Below are 19,914 nucleotides of genomic sequence, written 5' to 3'. Positions count from 1 at the left end.
TTTGTTCAACAGCCTCCTATGAGGAACTGTATCAAAGGCTTTGCTGAAATCCAAGTAAATTACATCTAGCATATGTCCTCGATCCAGCTCTCTGGTCACCCAATCAAAAAATTCAATCAGGTTAGTTTGGCACGATTTACCTTTTGTAAAGCCATGTTGCCTCGGATCCTGTAACCCATTAGATTCAAGGAAATACACTATCCTTTCTTTCAGCAACCCTTCCATTATTTTTCCAACAACTGAAGTGAGGCTCACCGGCCTGTAGTTTCCTGCTTCATCCCTGTGACCACTTTTATGAATAGGGACCACATCCGTTCTCCTCCAATCCCCAGGAATCACTCCCGTCTCCAGAGATTTGTTGAACAAGTCTTTAATAGGACCTCTCTGAGCTCCCTTAGTATCCTGGGATGGATCCCGTCTGGTCCCATCGCTTTGTCCACCTTCAGTTTTTCAAGTTGCTCATAAACACCCTCCTCCGTGAACGGCGCAGAATCTACTCCATTTTCTCGTGTAACTTTGCCAGACAATCTCGGTTCTTCTCCAGGATTTTCTTCCGTGAACACAGAAGTATTTGTTTAGCACATTTGCTTTCTCCTCATCACTCTCCACATATTTGTTCCCAGCATCTTTTAGCCTAGCAATTCCATTTTTTATCTTCCTCCTTTCACTAATATATCTGAAAGGAGGAAGATAAAAAATGTTTTAACCATCTTGATAATTTCTGTTATGTTTGCAGTCAATTTACATTACATTACATTACATTAGTGATTTTTATTCCGCTTGTACCTTGCGGTTCAAAGCGGATTACATAAGAAGAGAACTGGACATTTCCAGGATGGTACATGACAATAGAGAATACAGTTTGAGGATAGAGACTTAATAACAGAATGATAGTAAAGACTTAATAACATCGGAAGATGTTTTGGACGGCAGTGTTTTGGTTTCTTAGGGGATGGGGTGAGGGAGGTTAGGTAGATTGTATATGCTTTTTGAACAGCAGTGTTTTGATTTCTTTACGGAATGTCTTGAGGTCTGATGTTGTGGTTAACAATCTGGTGATGGAAGGTTCGAGTTTTGCAGCATGTGTTGCCAGGAGGCTATCATAAAGCTTTTTGCGGTGAGTACCCTTGAGTGGTGGGTATGTGAATGATGTCAGTGTTCTTCTTGTTCTGGTTGGAAGGTTACGGTTTAGGCGGTCATTTAGGTAGGTGGGTGCAGTACCGTTAATTACTTTGAAGAGTAGACAGTATAGTTTGAATTGAATTCTGGCTCGAATCGGTAGCCAGTGTGAGTCTAGGTAGGCATTGGTGATGTGGTCAAATTTTCCGAGTGAGTAAATTAGTCTAAGGGCTGTGTTCTGAACAGTTTGAAGTTTTTTGATCGTGTTTGTGGGGCATGGTAGATAAAGGATATTGCAGTAGTCCACGAGACCTAGTACCAGGGATTGTACAATTATCCTGTAGTGTTCTTTGTCAAAGAATTTCCTTATTTTTCTTAAGTTGCGCATTGTGAAGAATGCTTTTTGGGTAGTTTTGTTGATTTGGGTCTGCATAGTGCAGCATCTGTCTATCAGCACTCCCAAGATTCTGAGTGAGGTCTGGATTGGGTATTTGGTTGCTTTAATTTCTAGGTCTGTTTTGGATGGGTTTTTGTCCGTTTCAAGCATTAGGAATTTGGTTTTGTCCGAGTTTAGTTTCAGTTTGTGGTTTGTCATCCATTTTTCTACTTCTTCCAGAATTATTTCCAGGTGTCTTGTTGAGGTGTGGTCTTGGATTTCAAAGGGGAGGAGAATAGTTATGTCATCTGCGTAGCTGAATGATGTTACATTTAGGTTGTCTAAAGTGGTGCCGAGGGAGGAGATGAAGAGATTGAATAGAATGGGCGATAGTGGTGACCCCTGCGGGACTCCGCATGGATTTGACCATGGGTTAGATTTCGTGTTGTTTGTCTTAACTCTGTACGTTCTTGTTTTAAGGAATCCTTGGAACCAATTGTAAACCACCCCTGAGATCCCGATTGCATCAAGTATCTGGAGTAATATGGTGTGATCGACTAGATCGAAGGCGGCGGAAAGATCTAGTTGGATAATTAGGATCCTGTGTCTTTTACTGAGGTGTTGTCGGGCTATGTCTAGTAGTGTTGCTAGTAGTGTTTCCGTGCTGTGGTGAGATCTAAATCCTGATTGAGAGGAGTGAAGTATATTATGGTCAAATAGGTAGTTGGTGAGGTATTGAGCCACAAGTCCTTCAATCAGTTTGACATATAATGGGATCGAAGCGATAGGTCTGTAGTTGGTAGGAGCGTCTATAGGGCCTTTTTGATCTTTCAGTAGGGGTGTGATTATGATCTCTCCAAGATCTTGTGGGAATTGACCTTCTATGAGAGTGCTTTGAATCCATTGCATGAGGTTGGTTTTGAATTTAAGGGAGGCATTTGTAAGCAGATACGATGGGCAGTAGTTCAAGTCGCATGAGGAGTGGCTGTATTTTTTGTATAGTCGGTTCAAATCAGACCATTGTAGGGTTGGGAATGTGGTCCATGTTCTGTCTGCAGATATGGCTTCTTCCGTTGTGGGGGTTATTATCTCGTAGAGTTTGGTGGTTGAGTTGTTGAAGGTATTTCTGATTGTAGTGATCTTGTGTTTGAAGTGGTCTGCTAGTTGAGAAGCTGTTGGTGGTTTATTGCCTTGAGTGGCAAGGAATGGGTTTGTGTCCGTAAGTTTTTTTACTAAGTTGAAGAGTGTTTTTGTGTCAGAGGTGTTTGTGCCAATTAGTTTAGAGTAGTATGTTTTGCGCTTTTCTTTAAGTTTGATGTTGTATAGTTTGATTTGGGTTCTCCAAGCGGATTTGGTTTGATCACTTTTCTTTTTTCTCCAAGATCTTTCAAGTTGTCTGCAATGCCTTTTTTGTAGGAGGAGTTCGGAGTCGAACCACTTGTCTGAGGATCTGCAGGTTCTATGTTTGGTTTTTTCAGGGGCTAGCTCGTTCAAGGTTGTTTCACTTAGGATGCGCCAGTGATTTACGAAGTCAGTTGGGTCGATGGGGGCGATTATAGGATCAACTTTATCCCAGAATGTGGCAGGCTCAATTTTCTGTCTAGATTTGAAGGTTGTTTTTTGTGGCTTGGGTTTTGTGTTATTTTGAGGCCAGTTGATGGTAAAAGTGTATTTGTGGTGGTCTGACCAAAGAGAGGGATGCCAGGTACCATTGGTGATATGAATTTTTGGGGTGTGGAGGTTATGAGACGTGAATGCTGCTATATCAAGTTGGTGGCCTTTTTCGTGCGTGGGTTCAGGATTGAGGATCTGGTAGGATAGGGCGTCGAGGTATGTGAGTATATCGTCTACTTGTTTGGATGTGTGGTCCTCGAGGTGGAGATTGATGTCTCCTAGGAGCAAATTGTATGTGGAGGTTAGAGAGTTCTGGAATATGAATTCTTCGAGTTCAAGTTTTGAAGTGTTCCATTTTCCTGGAGTGATGTAGCATAATAGACAGTTCAAGGTGTCTGTGAGTGTATTGTCGGAGAGTTGGCATGCAAGAAGGTCTAAGTGAGGGGTTGAGTGTTTGTGTAGAACTTTTAGGTTGAGGTTGTTTTGTACTAGAATAGCTAGTCCTCCCCCTCGTTTGTTTTCTCGACAAACCAGCTCTAATTTGTACCCTTTGGGGCAGAATTCGGTTATGCATGGGTCCGAATTGGATGTTAGCCAGGTTTCGGCTAGGAAGAGACAGCTTAGTTGTTCTTCAGTCAGCCAGTCTTTAATTAGGTTTGCTTTTGGGCTAATTGATCTTATATTCATGTAGGCACAGGTTAACGAGGTATATTTTGTGTTGGAATTAGGATTGCAATTAAGGTAGAGGATATTTTTTGGTGGTGTGAGTTGTTTTTGAGTAGTAGTCTTGTGCTTTGGTGGAGGTCTTTTTCCCCAGGTGGTGGGAATGTGGTCTTGGCTGGTCAGTGGGCAGGATGTTAGGGTTCTCGTGGTGTGGATTTTTCTGGGTGGTTGTGGTTGTCTGTAGGTTGTTGTCAGAATTGGGATGGGTGATAGGTGATATCCTGTGGTTTGCCAGTTGGAAATGAGTAGTGAAAGTATTAGGATGGCAAGTGTGGTTTTGTATATGTAATTTTCCATTTTGTTTGTGGAGTGGCTTGAGTGGCCTGTTTGCAGGTCCGATGCTCTCCTTCTCGGCGGCGTGGGCTGGCTCCCGCTGCTGGAGTTCCCGAAGCAAAATTAAGAAAGTAAAAAAATAACTATAAAATAACTGAAAAAAGTCTCCTCTCCCGTCTGGCAATGGGGAGGAGGCGGATCGGGGCTTGAGTGGCCTGTTTGCAGGTCCGATGCTCTCCTTCTCTGGCGGCGTGGGCTGGCTCCCGCTGCTGGAGTTCCCGAAGCAAAATCAAGAAAGTAAAAAAAGTAAAAATAAATAAATAAGTAAATAAATAATAACTATAAAATAACTGAAAAAAGTCTCCTCTCCCGTCTGGCAATGGGGGGGAGGCGGATCGGGGCTTGAGTGGTCTATAACAAGGTATAACAAGGTTTACCAACTAATAAGAATGGCACGGTATATTGCCGGCAAGGTATACTGAATAACTGTTAAGAATATCAAGGGATACTGCAAGCAAGGCAGATCGCCGGTGTGGGGCTCTAAAATCAAGGAGACCCCGCTGGTTTCGGGGGAGGGGCGGACTGCCTCACGCTCCCCTGCAGGATCGGGCTCCTCTCTCTGCTTTTCCTGCCTTCCTGCTGTTCAGAGTGCAGGCAAGGCAGATCGCCGGTGTGGGGCTCTAAAATCAAGGAGACCCCGCTGGTTTCGGGGGAGGGGCGGACTGCCTCACGCTCCCCTGCAGGATCGGGCTCCTCTCTCTGCTTTTCCTGCCTTCCTGCTGTTCAGAGTGCAGGCAAGGCAGATCGCCGGTGTGGGGCTCTAAAATCAAGGAGACCCCGCTGGTTTCGGGGGAGGGGCGGACTGCCTCACGCTCCCCTGCAGGATCGGGCTCCTCTCTCTGCTTTTCCTGCCTTCCTGCTGTTCAGAGTGCAGGCAAGGCAGATCGCCGGTGTGGGGCTCTAAAATCAAGGAGACCCCGCTGGTTTCGGGGGAGGGGCGGACTGCCTCACGCTCCCCTGCAGGATCGGGCTCCTCTCTCTGCTTTTCCTGCCTTCCTGCTGTTCAGAGTGCAGGCAAGGCAGATCGCCGGTGTGGGGCTCTAAAATCAAGGAGACCCCGCTGGTTTCGGGGGAGGGGCGGACTGCCTCACGCTCCCCTGCAGGATCGGGCTCCTCTCTCTGCTTTTCCTGCCTTCCTGCTGTTCAGAGTGCACAAGATCAGCAAAAGAATCTGTCCAGCAGACTTCAAAGTGCACACAAGCATTATTTTGACTGTAAAGTTGGTGACCAGATAAAGCAAGGGCACCTCATGTACCCATGGTGTGGCATGAACCAACAATTATCACTCAACCTGTTATTTTTATATGACAAAAATTGCTGGATTCACAAAGGAATAAATAAAAAATTGTGTATCCTGATTGCCCGTCAGCAATTAAACCCGTTCCTCATGACTCGGAGAATCCAGTTCCAAGTCCTTCTTCCACATCTGCAGCACAATGCACCAAAAGCTCAGATGAAGAATGTGCCTCTGCTGCTGTTTAGGAGTTGTATGAACCTGAAGTAGATGAAAAACAACATCACCCGCTAACTCAAGACCTTAATGATCTGGTTAGAGACTTGTCACTGTCAAAGGAGAAAGCAGAATTGTTGGGTTCAAGGCTGAAGCAATGGAATCGTTTAAGGCAGGACACCAAAATATCTATTTTCCATGATCGTCACACCATCCTGGCTTCCTTTTACCAAATGTAAGGAAACATTTGTTTCTGTAGTCATATTCATTGATTCAAGCAGGCCTTAAAGCAGTACTTTTACACAATGGAAACCAGAAGCCATCTGTTCCTGTTGCTCTTGCAGTTGGGTCGAAGGAAACATACGAGTCGATGGAGACATTTAAAACACACACTATGCAGATCACCAGTGGAACCTCTATGGTGATCTTAAAGTTGTCACTCCTTCTGGGTCTGCAATTGGGGTACATCAAATACATGAGCAATTGGGGTGCACCAATACATGTGCTTCTTGTGTCTTTGGAACAATCGTGATGATGCCAACCACTACAGGCAGAAACAATGGCCAAAGCAAGATGAATCCTTACCCGACAGATACAATGTGAAGCACCTGCCGTTAGTACATCATGAGAAAATCTATCTTCTGGCACTTCACATAAAACTGGGTCTGCTGAAAAATTTTGTGAAAGCAATGGACAGAAATGGCAATGTGTTTCAGCACCTAAGAAGTACGTTTGGTTTTGAGAAAAGTGAAGCTAAAATCAAAGAAGGTATTTTGTTGGACCCCAAATCCGTGAACTGATCCTTGATGATGCATTAAAACAGAAGCTGAACCCAACTGAATCAGCAGCATGGGAAGCATTTGTGCTGGTTGTTCAGAATTTTCTTGGTAATCACAGATCAGAGAATTATGCTGAGCTTGTGGATAACATGCTGACAGCATATCAGCTAATGGGTGCCAGAATGTCACTTAAAATGCACTTCTTCCCCCCAATCTTGGTGATGTCAACAATGAGCAAGGGGAAAGATTTCAACAAGATATCAAAGTGATGGAAAGCAGAAAGGGAAAGTTCAATCCTAGTATGATGGGAGACTATTGTTGGTTCTTGCAAAGAGAGACAAATGTACAGTACAAGTGTAAAAGCAAGTGTCTCAAACATTTCTGAACATGCTGACATCACTTTTGTGCAAGTTAAGAGAGGTGTAAGTATATGCTGTAACATGTCTCCTTATTTTTCTACATGTTTGTTTTCAGAGTAAACTCCTTAACACAAGTTTGGTGGGACACAGTTCATACTCGCTATATTGTGCCAATATGGTAAACTGTCTAAAAAAAAAAAAAAAAAAATCACTAACGTGTATCTCAGAAACCTGAGGCACTGTCGCTAACCTAAAAGGCAGAGCTGAGAATTGGTAATGCTGTTCCAGAACATGAAACTGCCAAGAATTTTGCGGTGGGCCGGAAAAATAGGAATGTGCAAGTATGCCTCCATGAGATCCAGAGAGGCAAGAAACTTTCCCAGAACCACTGATGCAATGACTAAGTGCAGTGTCTCCACATGAAAGCGTGGAATCTTGAGAGCCGCATTCACATGCTGAAAATCCAGACTAGGCCTCCAATCCTCTGAGCCTTTCTTTGGAAAGATAAAGTATATAGAGTATTTGCCTGAGTCCAAGTGTTTGGGCAGCACCAGCTCTATAACTTGAATATCCAGCAAGCCTTGAATGGTGGCTTGAACCTTGAGCGTTTTGTCCGGGCAACCTGTAGGAGAGTCCACAAACCAATCTGCTAGAGGCCGTGAAAATTCCAGTTTGTAGCCTGACCGAACAATGTCCAAGACCCACTGGTTTGACAAAATGTGAATCCAGACGGGAAGAAATGCAGAGAGTCTGCTGCCTTTCTGTAGAGGCTCATCCCTTGGCCTTTTTGGCAGAGGGCGCAGAATGGAAGGTAGAAGGCTGGGATCACCTGTAACTGGCATACCATCGTCGGAAGCTCTGAGAAAAACTCTGCGATGTGCCACTTGCAAGATGGCCACTGTCAACAAATTTGCACCAAAATCACAATATTTTTTACACTTAGCAAATATTAAAAAAAACACAGATTTAAGGATTTTTCAGGTCTGGGAACACAGGGAAACATGAAGAAACACTGAAAACCCCACTTTCAAACCTTTCCCGATTCACTTCACAGGCTGTGACAGCCTATACTCACTATGACCTGTTTGTGGATCTGCCTCATGCTTGGAATGCCTCTAAAAAGCTGATCTTCTGACTGTTAGTCAGACCCTAAGCCTGACTACACCTCCAACCCTATATAAAGATGGATGTGCACCGGGACGGGCGGAGACAAGAAGATGCAGTTAGCACCCTGCAAGATACCAGAGTCTAAGGCCGCCCAACAGCCTGCGCTTTACTACTGCTTAACAGTAGATGAGACCCCTTCAGGGAGATCCTGAGCTCCCAAAAAAACTATGCAGGCTGGCTAACAGCTATAAGCTGAAGTCTGTGTGTTCTCAAAGCAGGCAGAGCTGAAAAAAACGCTACAAGTACCAGAAACCCCAAGAAAGGGACAAGAAGAACACCGAATAAAATTAAGTGTAGAGAGCAGAACAAACTTCTGCAGGCACCTGTGCAGAAGAACTGCAAGTGGAACTAAGGAGACCAGTGAAGTACAGCAGAGGCAAAAGGAAAAATCCAGAGTGGATTCCTTCTGCAGATGAAGGGTCTCCACACAAAAGAGCTTGAAGCTCTGAAATATGCTGTGCCAAGACACAAGCGATCAGAAAGACAGTCTGAGCATCGGATCCAGAAGAGTAGCAATCTTCAGTGGCTTGAATAGAGCTGCCTTAAGGCCCTGTAGAACGATGGTAAGATTCCATGAAGGGAAAAGAGAATGCAAGGGAGGCCGCAAACTAAGCGCTCCTCTCAGGCACCTGGTCACATCCAGATGAGAATGAAGCAAACTAGAACCCCTGCGGGCCCTAAAGCACGAAAAGCCTGCTACTGGAACTTTAAGGGAGGCCACCGCTAAACCCTTATCTAAGCCTGCCTGAAGAAAAGCTAGAACCACTTTTGGGAAGCCTTTCAGGCTGAGGCAAAAGAAACCATAGTTTAGGGTTTCTTGGACTTCAAGAGCGTTGAGGACCTCCTCTGAATAACCGCACCTCAACAAGGCTAAATGCTCATGAACGGTCCATGACCGAACAATGACGTGAAAAGAGGAGTATCCAGATATTTGCTCTTTCAGAACCTCAGCAATAAAACAGTAGACAAATCCATGATTAAAAGGTCTGCTGACGGAGGGGTCCTCGCCCAAATCCAGGGACTCAGGGTGAGAGTGTTGTACTAGTCCCAGCAAGGGTATCAGCCAGATCCAAAATAAATGCAGTGTCAGGAGACAAAAATAGCATAACATCCGTATGGCATAATGCAATCGAGCTCTGCCATAGCCAGATGAGAGGGATCCTGAAAAGGGATCTCTGCCACTAACACAATTGGTTCAGAAGAAATTGACATTCCCACTGGCTGTGTCCATTGAGCTGGGTCTGAAGAATAAACTTTCCAGAGGAACTGGAAAAAAAAAAGGTCTGGTGAAAAGTCACACCTTATCCACTGTAGGGCCCTTTTGAGGTGTTTGCTCTATGCCAATAGAGTCCAGACTTGTAATGCCGGTGTTTGGGCCAGACTCCAGAATGGCCTCAGATTTTTTCCCCCGAAATCATAGATCCAGGCCAACTTCCCAGCCCTTGAGGACCAGAAGGAAGCGAAATCCAAAGCTCCCGCCCCCTCCTCCAGTGTGCTGTGGCACAGTCACTGCACAATCAATGCACACAGTCGATAGATTAGGAGCTGGGAAGTCCATCCCACATGATTTTTAATCAAATGGAGGGGTTTTGAGGCAGAAATAAAACTTTGAAAAAAAGATAAATAAAAATCCAAGATGGCCACCACCAGTGAATTTGCACCAAAAGTAGCAAAAGCAAAAAATCTGAAAATAAAAAAATAGCAATTTGGGGTTTGGGAGACCTGAATCTACCCTCAGAAACGAGTTCTAGAGAGTTTCATAGACCACCTTCCAAAGTTTCCATAGGAAATAATGGAAGTGTACTCATAGTGTCCGAAGTGCCTTGCCTGTCAACTGGTTTCAGTGCAGCTGAATGGAGGAAAAGGATTTTCTGCTTCAGAATAGCTCTAAAATGACCAGACTTGAAGATCTTTAGACTGCCAGTTGGACAAATGCCGACTAATCTCTGCTCCCACGGATCCTCTTCAAGCGACCAGGAGCAGGAAAAGCAGCCTGCGCCCTGAAACCTAGAGGAGTTATACTCAGGATGCATACAGCCTGCACTGAAACCATGACTATGTCAGCAGGCAAGCGAACTTCCAGGGGAAAGGACCCCAAGTACAGATAGGTGGCTCAGCAGGCTGGCTCCACTGAAATTCCAGTAAAGCAGCAATCCAGCTCTGCAGGATTGCGTCCTTTCCTCTGACAGAGGGCCTCAAGGCACTAAAGCCACCAAAAAGACAAACTTTAAGCAAAAAAAAAAGAAAGAAAAGAAAAAGATACAAAGCAAATCCAAAAGACTTCTGCACTGATTGCTTGCGGAAACTGAAAACCACATAGAGAGAGGTCTAACTCTCTCTATGAGGTGGGTGGAGCTTGTGTTCAGAAAAGTGTCTGGGATTTCTGCAACTCCTGGATTGTGAGAAGGGATTGAAAACCTAGCGTACTGAATCTGGAAGGGCCATAACAGAATCCTGGATTGTTTTATTCTTTAAGGCAGTGGTGGTAAAGTAATAAAAGAAGCTGACCAAGCAAAAACAAATAAGATTCAGAAAACATCTCTACTATCCTCTCTTCTCAAAAAAAAAAGCAATTACCTACCTTTAAGTTCAGTAACTTTAGCCATCGTGGGATATTTCCATATAACAAGCTGATTCTGAGCAAATCCATGACCAGAAATTAGTTCTTTGTAATTTGTTGACCAAAGGATAGAACAGACCTTCAGAGGGAAAAAACGTTATAGGTTAGAAAAATAAATGCTGCAGCTCATCTTTTTAGATTCTAAAAATACAAGATTCCAGATATTTCCTTCAGTTACTCAGCATGTAGTCAACTTCAAAGGTCAATAGTTTGCTTTGGTGCAGAGAAAATGTTTGTTCTAATTTGTCTCTGCAATGGGCAGTTCTCACACAATCCATGCTTTCAGTAGTTGATACATGCCTGATAAAGGCAATTAAAACTAAATTACTTACACTAGCAGGTGTTCTTTGGACAGCAAAAGGCACATCTGTACCACCATGCCAACATCAGATAGAGCCTGGCATGGAATGCTGCAACTTAGAACCTTTTGTGAAGCCTATCATATATGCATAACACAACCTGTCTGCTACTGGCTCACTGGACCATCTTAATTTTGGTCTTTCCAAAAGGTTGGTAAGATATGGCACCAAGAGCTCCCAAAGGTTTTAATGTATCAAACATCGGTGTATAAATACAAATAAACAAACATTTGATTTTATAGCCTGTCCTACCAAATGAGCTCAGAACAGATTACAAATCAGGTACTCAAGCATTTTCTCCACCTGTCCCAGAGGGCTCACAATGTACCTGGGGCAGCGGAGGATTAATCAACTTGCCCAGGGTCACAAGGAGCAGCATGGGGTTTGAGTTGTAGCTCTAACCACTACACTACACTCTCCGCTTCTGTTTTATTGTAAAATTATTGCTCTTTCATATGTCCTACATGGTCATGCAGATTCCAATAGCCTGGATAGCATATTAGGTACACTTCCCCCTCCCCATTCGCGGTTTCGGTAATCGCGATTTCACGGGGAGGGGGAAAAAAGAAAAAAAAAAACCACATTAAGTCAAGTCTTCCCCCTGGCATCCCGGCCTTACCTGGTGGTCTAGTGGGCTTTCGGGGCAGGAGCGATCTTCCTACACTCCTGCCCCGTGCAGATCGCCATTAGGAAATAGCTGTAGGGAGTTCCCGTCGTAGTCTCGAGAGACTACAGGAACTCACAGTACCCATTTCTTAATGGCGATCTGCACGGGGCCTAGCACAAAAGGTAAGGGGTAAAATCCAAAGCACAGTTTAAGAAGAGTCCCTAAAACGAATAGAATTCAAGTGTTAAAAGCGTCATTGAATAAATAGGTTTTTAAAAGTTTTTTAAATGTTACGGGGCAGTTTGTGTTTACCTTTTTTACCGAACCCAAGATTGTAACTTTTTAATTTCTTTCCTCCCATCTCAAGTATGTACTTTACGTAATTTTATGGATAAATATGTTAGTTTCTTTGTCTCTTTTACCTGGAATATGTACATCGCCTAGCAATTTTAATAGGCGATCCATCAAATGTTTAATAAACTTGAAACTTGAACTTGAAACTTGTTGGTCAGACTATGTGGACCATGCAGTCTTATCTTCATCATTTACTGCTATTGTGTTTTGTATTTATGGCTTGTGGTTTAGTACAGGCCACTGGTTGGGATCTAAGTTCATCCCAGCTAGATATTTTTTCCAACAGTCTCACATTTCACTGCAGCCGTATTTTTTGATGACATGTCTCAGAAGAGCACTCCCAGAAGCTTAAAGTACATTACAGCAAATAAAGACCAGAATGGTCCATCCAGTCTGCCCTGTAAATCACATGCACTACAATTTCATGATTAAATTAAAATGTTTATTTTCTTTGTTATTTCTGCGTCATAAACCTTAGAAATCTACCCAGTACTGTTCTTAGGTTCCAAAACTGGAGTTGTCATTGAAGCTCACTCCAGCCTATCCAAACCATGGGCTAGATTCACTAAGCAAACCGATCGTGTACCGATCGATTTGCGAGCCCTTTGTGACCAGATTTCCCTCCTGCAGTATTCACTAACCTGTGTAGCAATCCGATTCTGGTGCGTCCATGCAAATGAGGGGAACTGCAAAGTAGGCAGGGGTGCGATTCACTAAACTTTTTTTCGATCCGACTGGGCTTGCAAAAAGTGACTGCTAGGGACCAGTCGCAATCGGCTTTCCGACTCTCCTGGTCTAATAAAATAGTTCTCTTTTGCTCTGTGTTGGCCCTGCTTCCCCGAATCTCTCTAGCCTGCCTTCCCAATGTTCTTCCCCCAGTTGTTCTGCCTTGAATAGCCGCCCTGCTCACCCTGACTCTCTGGCCCCCTTCCCCACAGTTCGAGCCCGTGGTTTAAAAGCAGGGCTGCACTGCGGGTAACGACGGCAGAGAGGAGAGTCGGGGGAGCCAGAGAGAATAACCCACTGGCCAGGCCCGGCCCCATGTCCTTATACAAATTCAGGAGCAGGAGGGATGCTCAGTCCCTCCTGCTACATTGGCCTCACCTCCCAACCACCTCTCTGCCTCACCCCCGACTGGCCCCACTGCCACACGACCAGCCCACTCCAGGTTGGGCCCGGCTCACCCACCCCACGTACCTTTTAAATTGTTGGGAGCAGGATGGGTGCCTGGTCCCTCCTGCTCCTAGGCCTCCATCTTCAGGAGCAGGAGGAAGCGTGAAGTCCTCCTGCTCTTGCACCCCCTGCCTGCCACTGCGCATCTGATGCATGGGGAGGTGCCTAAAGCTTTAATAGGCTGAGGCACCTCGGGCTTCTCCCAGGGGGAGGGAGGGCAGAAGGGGGTATTTCTTTGTATGGTTATAGACTGCGTGGGGATATGATCGAGACCTTCAAAATACTGAAAGGAATCGACAAAATAGAGCAGAGAAGATTATTTACATTGTCCAATTTGACACGGACAAGAGGACATGAAATGAAGCTAAGGGGGGACAAGTTCAGGACTAATATCAGGAAGTTCTGCTTCACACAGAGAGTGGTTGACATCTGGAATACTCTCCCAGGGGAGATTATTGCGGAATCAACAGTCCTAGGCTTCAAAAGCAAACTAGATGCATATCTCCTTGAGAGAGGCATATAAAGATATGGTTGGCTATAAAATAAGCCAGGTGTATACCTGGCAGGGCCTCCGCGTGTGCGGATCGCCGGACTTGATGGACTGAAGGTCTGATCCGGAGATGGCGCTTCTTATGTTCTTATAGTCCCTTATGAAATGTTGGTTGGGTGGATTTTGATTGATTATAAATGTATATATGAATATTATTTGTATAGATACAATATTGCATTTTTGTTGGTTTTAAAACTCAAAGATTAAAAAAAAATAAACCACCAACAAAAAACCACTACAATAGTCTAATAGACCCAGAAGTAACAACTGAACTAAGATTTTGAAAGCAGCAGCTTCAAAATAGGATCTGATGGTCTGCAATTTCCATAGAGTATGGTATCCCTTTTGGATCACTGTATCTATCTGGTTCCTCATGGTCAAACATGCTACCTCAGAAACAGCTCCAAATGAGTCCAGACTTGAAATCTTCAGACTGCCAGCCGGACAGCGAGATCCTCTGCATATAATCGGAAGCGGGAAAGGCAGCCTGTGCCATGAAACCAGGGCAGGTTTCACTTCAGACGCATACAGTCTGTGCTTGAAACCTGAGACAAGGTCACAGGCATGCAGACTCCCAGGGGAAGTGACCCCAAGTCTTGAAATGGTGGCACACACCACACTGGCTCCACAAATCCACCAGAGTTTCTCTATGAAGCAGCAGTCTAGCACCGCGAGACTGCATCCTTTCCTCTGACAGGAGATCACCAGGAAGGGATCTCAAGGCACTGAAGCCATTGAGAAAACAAACTTTAAGTGAAAAATAAGAAAAAGAATCAAAGTAACTGTAAGAGACTTCTACACGGATTGCTTGCACAAATTGTAGTTGGATATGTTTGCTAGCTCTCAGGTTGGGGGGGGGGGGGGGGGTTGTTAACTCTCAGGCTGAGAAAGGTTTGTGGATTTCTACAACTCCCACATTGCAGGTTGGGACTGAACACCTAGCATATGGAGTCCTACAGGGACTGTATCAACATACTCAATATGGAATTGACTATGATTGTGGATTTGTTTTTAATTTTTGGATTAATTTTTAATCTTTGATATTTATTATGGTTTTTTTTTGGTGTTTTTGACATGAATGGGGAGCACTAAGCACTTTTGGACTTGAAGTATTATGAGCCCAGGACACAACAACTGTTCCAGCAGAGATAAGTACACTCTTATCCTTTTTTGAATATTTTCATCTTGTTCATAAAGAAATGACATTACATTGATGTCTTCTATCCCACCAATACCTTTCAGTTCTAGGCGGTTTACAATAAGAAATTAGCCCAGGCATTCCCAGGGAGATTACAAGGTTGATAGCTATAGGAAGCGTCAGGATCTGGGAATGGTCGATACGGTTTGGTTAGATCATTTGACAAATTTCTTGAATAGTATGGTTTTCCTGAATGTTTTGTAGTTGGGCATCAAGGTCAGTAGATTTGAGAGGTGGTGGTCTATTTTTGCTGCTCTGGTGGCTAATAGACCGTCATTACAGTTTATTGGTAGGGAGGGAGGAGTGCGATGATTTATTCAAGCCTGAGCTGGTAGAGTCCTGCACTCTTATATCTAAAAGTTCGTTTTGGATTTCACTAAGCACTATTAACTTAAATTATTTATTTTTTGAAATTGAAGTGAAAGGCTGCTACTTACTTTACCTCACTGGAGGCCCGATGTAATATTTAAAAAAACCCAGAAATAAAAAAAACAACAAGATTATATTGTATATTCCAAAGCAAATAACTTTTTATTCAAAGGACCCAGACCGTCCTACTAGGAACTCACAAATCTCGCCCCAAGCCTATAAAATATGGTGTTCCTCAAGGCGCCCTTCTATCCCCCCTCCTATTCAACCTCTACATCAGGCCTGTCATTGATATAGCGCAGAAATATAGCATTAAAATCCACTCTTATGCAGATGACATCCAGCTGCTCCTCCCACTAGGTGAGAACCGATCGTCCCAAATTACTAACCTCCAACATTGCCTCTCCGATATGAAAACTTGGATGTCAAACAACAAACTTCAACTAAACGCCACTAAAACAGAACTCTTATGGATCAGGAAAAAAAGCACCAAATTCACACGTCCTACCCTAGCATGGGACTCCACTCTACTAACAGCAACAGATCAGGTACGCAGCCTAGGAGTAACCTTAGATGGACACCTATCCCTATCCGCCCACATATCCCAAGTAATCTCCACCTCCTTCTACTACCTCCGCCAACTGAAAAGGATCAAACCCTACATCTCCACACCTGACCTCGCCCAACTCCTCTACGCATATGTTCTCTCCAGAATGGATTACTGTAACTCCCTATTTAATGGACTAACCAAAAATAATCTCAAACGCCTCCAACGTGTCCAAAATGCAGCTATCCGCCTCCTACACAACCTCAACTACCATGATCCCGTCTCCCCTGCACTCTGCGCTGAACACTGGCTCCCAATTAGCCAGCGCTGTGCTTTCAAGGCCCTAGCAGTAGCCCACAAGAGAATTTATGCCACCACCCCCTCCTACATAAAATCTAAGCTTCCCATCTACACCCCCACTCGCACCCTCCGCTCAAAATCGGAAATACGCCTATGCATTCCCCCTGGAAGGTCCCTCCTCTCAGAAACTGCCCGCAAACGATCCTACAGCCACTTCATCCCACATCTTTGGAATAAACTCCCCCCCCAACTCAGGCAACAGAACTCTTTATTGACATTCCGTAAAATGGTAAAGACCCTCCTCTTCAACAAAAGATCTCCCTCAGTCTACACCCCCCCTTAAACCCCACCTCTCTCTTCTCTCCTCTATTTAACTTCTCCTAAATTTCAGTATAGACCTCTCTTAGTCTGTACTCTGATAAATTGTCTGTACTCTGAAAAATTGTCTGTAACCTGAAAAATACTGCACAATCTTGTATGTCCAAACATCTAAACCTATTGCACATTTATTTGCCTAACTACTTCTACTATGTATGTTTACTTGTAGACCGTTCTGAGCTACTGGGAGAACGGGATATAAATCTAAATAAATAAATAAATAAATAAATTTGTCAAATCAGAAATAAATCAGTTTGGACATATACAATGGAGAGAAAAAAACCTCATACCAACAGTGCCGGCATCTTTAAACATTACTTAAGTTCCACAGCCACCATCCATTTAAATTGAAATTTAATTTACCGGTTGGACAATTCCTCAGGTTGAAACGTATATGTTCAGATGATGAAGAATTCTTACATCAATCAAAACATCTTGAATCTAGAATTCTTGCAAGAGAGTACCCCAAAAAATCGGTACGAAGAGCTTTCCTGAGAGCAAAGTTCGCCAACCGTGAATTACTCTTGAAACCACTCAATAATGACCAGCAAGTTAATATCCAGGGAGAGAATGATAAATCTGAAGAAAATCCTAGCACTTCACGAATAGTTTGTGTGCTCCCTTATTACACTGGGTCTAATAACCTAGTTAATAGTATGAAAAAAATACTAGCATGTAATGCAGGGAGTTCCCGAAATATTTGATGAATTCCCCATAATAGCCTACAGTAGGGGGAACAATATTGGTGAACACTTAGCCCGGTACAGATATAAGACTAACGATAATGTAGAACAGAGGGCTGTAGGACATAGAAAGTGCTTAAGATATCAGTGGTGTGATATCACAGTGGAAGGTAGGGATTGGCAGCCTCCACAAAGGGATTTATTAATATCTGCAAAAACTTCCACTACATGTAAATCTCGTTATAGTATGCCCATGCGACCTTATATATGTGGGGAGGACGAGTCGCCCGATTAACATCAGATTGAACAAACATAAATCTAGAATTCTAAACTTAAGTGGTTGAAGCTCAGCATTGGGAGTTACATGCGCAAGAAGATATTAGCTGGCGGGTCATAGACCAAGTACAAGAAGGGTGGGAGGGTGGAAATTATAAACAAAAATGGATTTATTCATTAGACAGTGACACCTAGAGGTTTAAACCAAGAAATTGAATGGGGTTCTCTGGTGTAAGATCCTGATTCGTTAAAATTTAATAGAGACGTTAGACTGGGGGAGGTACTTATAGAGACAAAAAAGACGTCGCGGCCATCTTATCCTAACAGAGATATATGGATCGGGATGGTGCAGATGAGTTTTGAGAGGGGTAAGCGTTTGATAAAAGATTATTTTTAGATGCTACTACTCTTAGAAGTTGTGAATTAGAACTAGAAAATTTATGGGTGTACCATGACTATGCTTTTCCTGTTTTTATAGGGGGCTTTTCTTGAAGCAGCCTAGCAGTGAAACATGTCGATGTGACAGGTCCCCTTCCCGATGTGATAAGAACATTAATGAGAAAAGAAAAAGAAAAAAGTCAAATATTTAAGATAAGTTTTTCATTACTAAGTTATCAAGATTAAGATTATTATTAAGTTATTGAGATTAAGCACTTTTAGCACTTTAAATAAATAGTTAAAAACGAGAAAACTAATAAGTGGGCTAGTGAAGAAGCCATAGCCAAAAAGTGGGAAACCACGGATAATGTGGTGACCGATTGGCATGTCTGAAGCCCGAAGAAGACACTTATAAGAGTCTTTTTGAACAAATGGTGGTGGTCATTGATCTGTGTCTGGTTGGCATCTTTCTATAAGCATGGCACAGTATCTCTAAGGAATCTCTGCCACAGCATGGGGGTTTTATACAGAAAGTATCTTTTCCTCAGATCCTTCCCCTGGCTTGGAATATGTATCACCCTATTGGATAAACCAAATGCCTATCTCAGTGGTTCCCAACCCTATCCTGGAGGAACACCAGGCCAATTGGGTTTTCAGGCTAGCCCTAATGAATATGCATGAAGCAAATTTGCATGCCTATCACTTCCATCATATGCAAATCTCTCTCATGCATATTCATTAGGGCTAGCCTGAAAACCCGATTGGCCGGGTGTTCCTCCAGGACAGGGTTGGGAATCACTGGCCTATCTAACCTCTCTCCTAGTCCATGCCTCCATTCTTCCCTGGGGGGCCCTGGACAGGCATAGCTTCTAGAGCTTTCTTCTTGAAGTTTCCATTCTTCACACGGGTACAGCATCACTTTATCAGTTCTTAGGTTCCCGGATGATGGAGTGTCTCGCTGACTTGCATTTTCCTTTCAGTACTGCTTGCCCTGTATTGGTAGCATGGAATATTGCTACACCTTGGGTTTTGGCCAGGTACTACAGACCCGGATTGGCCACTGTGAGGGTGGGCTACTGGGCTAGATGGACCATTGGTCTGACCCAGTAAGGCTATTCTTATGTTCTTATGCTGGCTGACCTTTTTGATGCTTCTCTAGACTTAAAAAGGGCAGATATGGTCCCTCTCCACAAAAGTGTAAGGAAAGAAGTAGGGAGCTACAGGCTGGCAAGTCTGACTTCTGTGGTAAGTAAATTAATGGAAACACTTTTAAAACAGAATAGTGATGTTTCTGTAATCCAGTGGATTACAGGACCAGGGGCAACATGGATTCACTAGAGGCAGCTCTTGTCACTCAAATCTGATCAATTTCTTTGACTGGGTGACCAGAGATTTGGATAGTGTGCTGGATGTGGTGTATTTAGATTTTAACAAAGCCTTTGACAGTGTTCCACACACATCTAATAAATAAATTAAGTGCCCTCGGGATAGGCCCAAAAGCAATGGACTGGGTCAGGAACTGGTTGGAGTGGAAGGTGACAGAGGGTAGTGGTCGGAGATTTCTCTTAGGAAAGGGATGTTACCAATGGTGTGCCTCAAGGTTTGGTTCTTGGGCCTGTTTTTTAACATTTTTGTAAGTGCTATTCCTGAAGAGCTGTGGGGTAAGATTTGCCTCTTTGCAGATGATACCAAAATCTGCAATACACCCCTGATGGTGTGAATCACATGAGGAAGGACCTAGAAAAGCTTGAAGAATGGTCTGAAATTTTGGCAGCTAAGATTTAATGCTAAGAAATGCAAAGTCATGATAGTATGTGATGATCTAAAAGTGGCCAAAAAGGATGAAAGCTAGAAGGATGCTAGGGTGCACAGGGAGAGGTATGGCTAGTAGGAAAAAGGAGGCATTGATACCTCTAGTGAGACCTCATTTAGAATATTGTGTACAGTTCTGGAGCCCACACCTTCAAAAAAATATAAAAAGGATGTAGTCAATCCAGAGGAAAGCCACTACAATGGTTTGTGGTATTCATCAATAAGGCGTATGGGGACAGACTTAAAGATCTCAATGTTTAAATATTTACATGGAATAAATACGCATGAGTCGAGTCTTTCATTTGAAAAGAAGTTCTGAAATGAGAGGGTATAGGATGAAGTTAAGAGGTGATCGGCTCAGGTGTAATCTAAGGAAATACTTTTTTTTTG

At 43.5% G+C, this 19,914-nt stretch overlaps 1 protein-coding gene across 1 annotated transcript in view; it reads right to left on the bottom strand.

Annotated features, from left to right (window-relative positions):
* CDC20 (cell division cycle 20) overlaps window positions 1–19,914 on the bottom strand; it is a 164,646-nt gene that overhangs the window by 8,848 nt on the left and 135,884 nt on the right. Inside the window, exon 10 of the mRNA XM_033915283.1 lies at window positions 10,502–10,619. Coding sequence (XP_033771174.1) covers window positions 10,502–10,619 — 118 coding nt within the window. The remainder of the gene's footprint in view (window positions 1–10,501; window positions 10,620–19,914) is intronic.

Source organism: Geotrypetes seraphini, chromosome 12 (genome assembly GCF_902459505.1).
Source record: "Geotrypetes seraphini chromosome 12, aGeoSer1.1, whole genome shotgun sequence".
NCBI lineage: Eukaryota > Metazoa > Chordata > Amphibia > Gymnophiona > Dermophiidae > Geotrypetes > Geotrypetes seraphini.
Note: the sequence above shows the minus strand (reverse complement) of the source record. Positions and strands in the feature narration are given on the sequence as shown.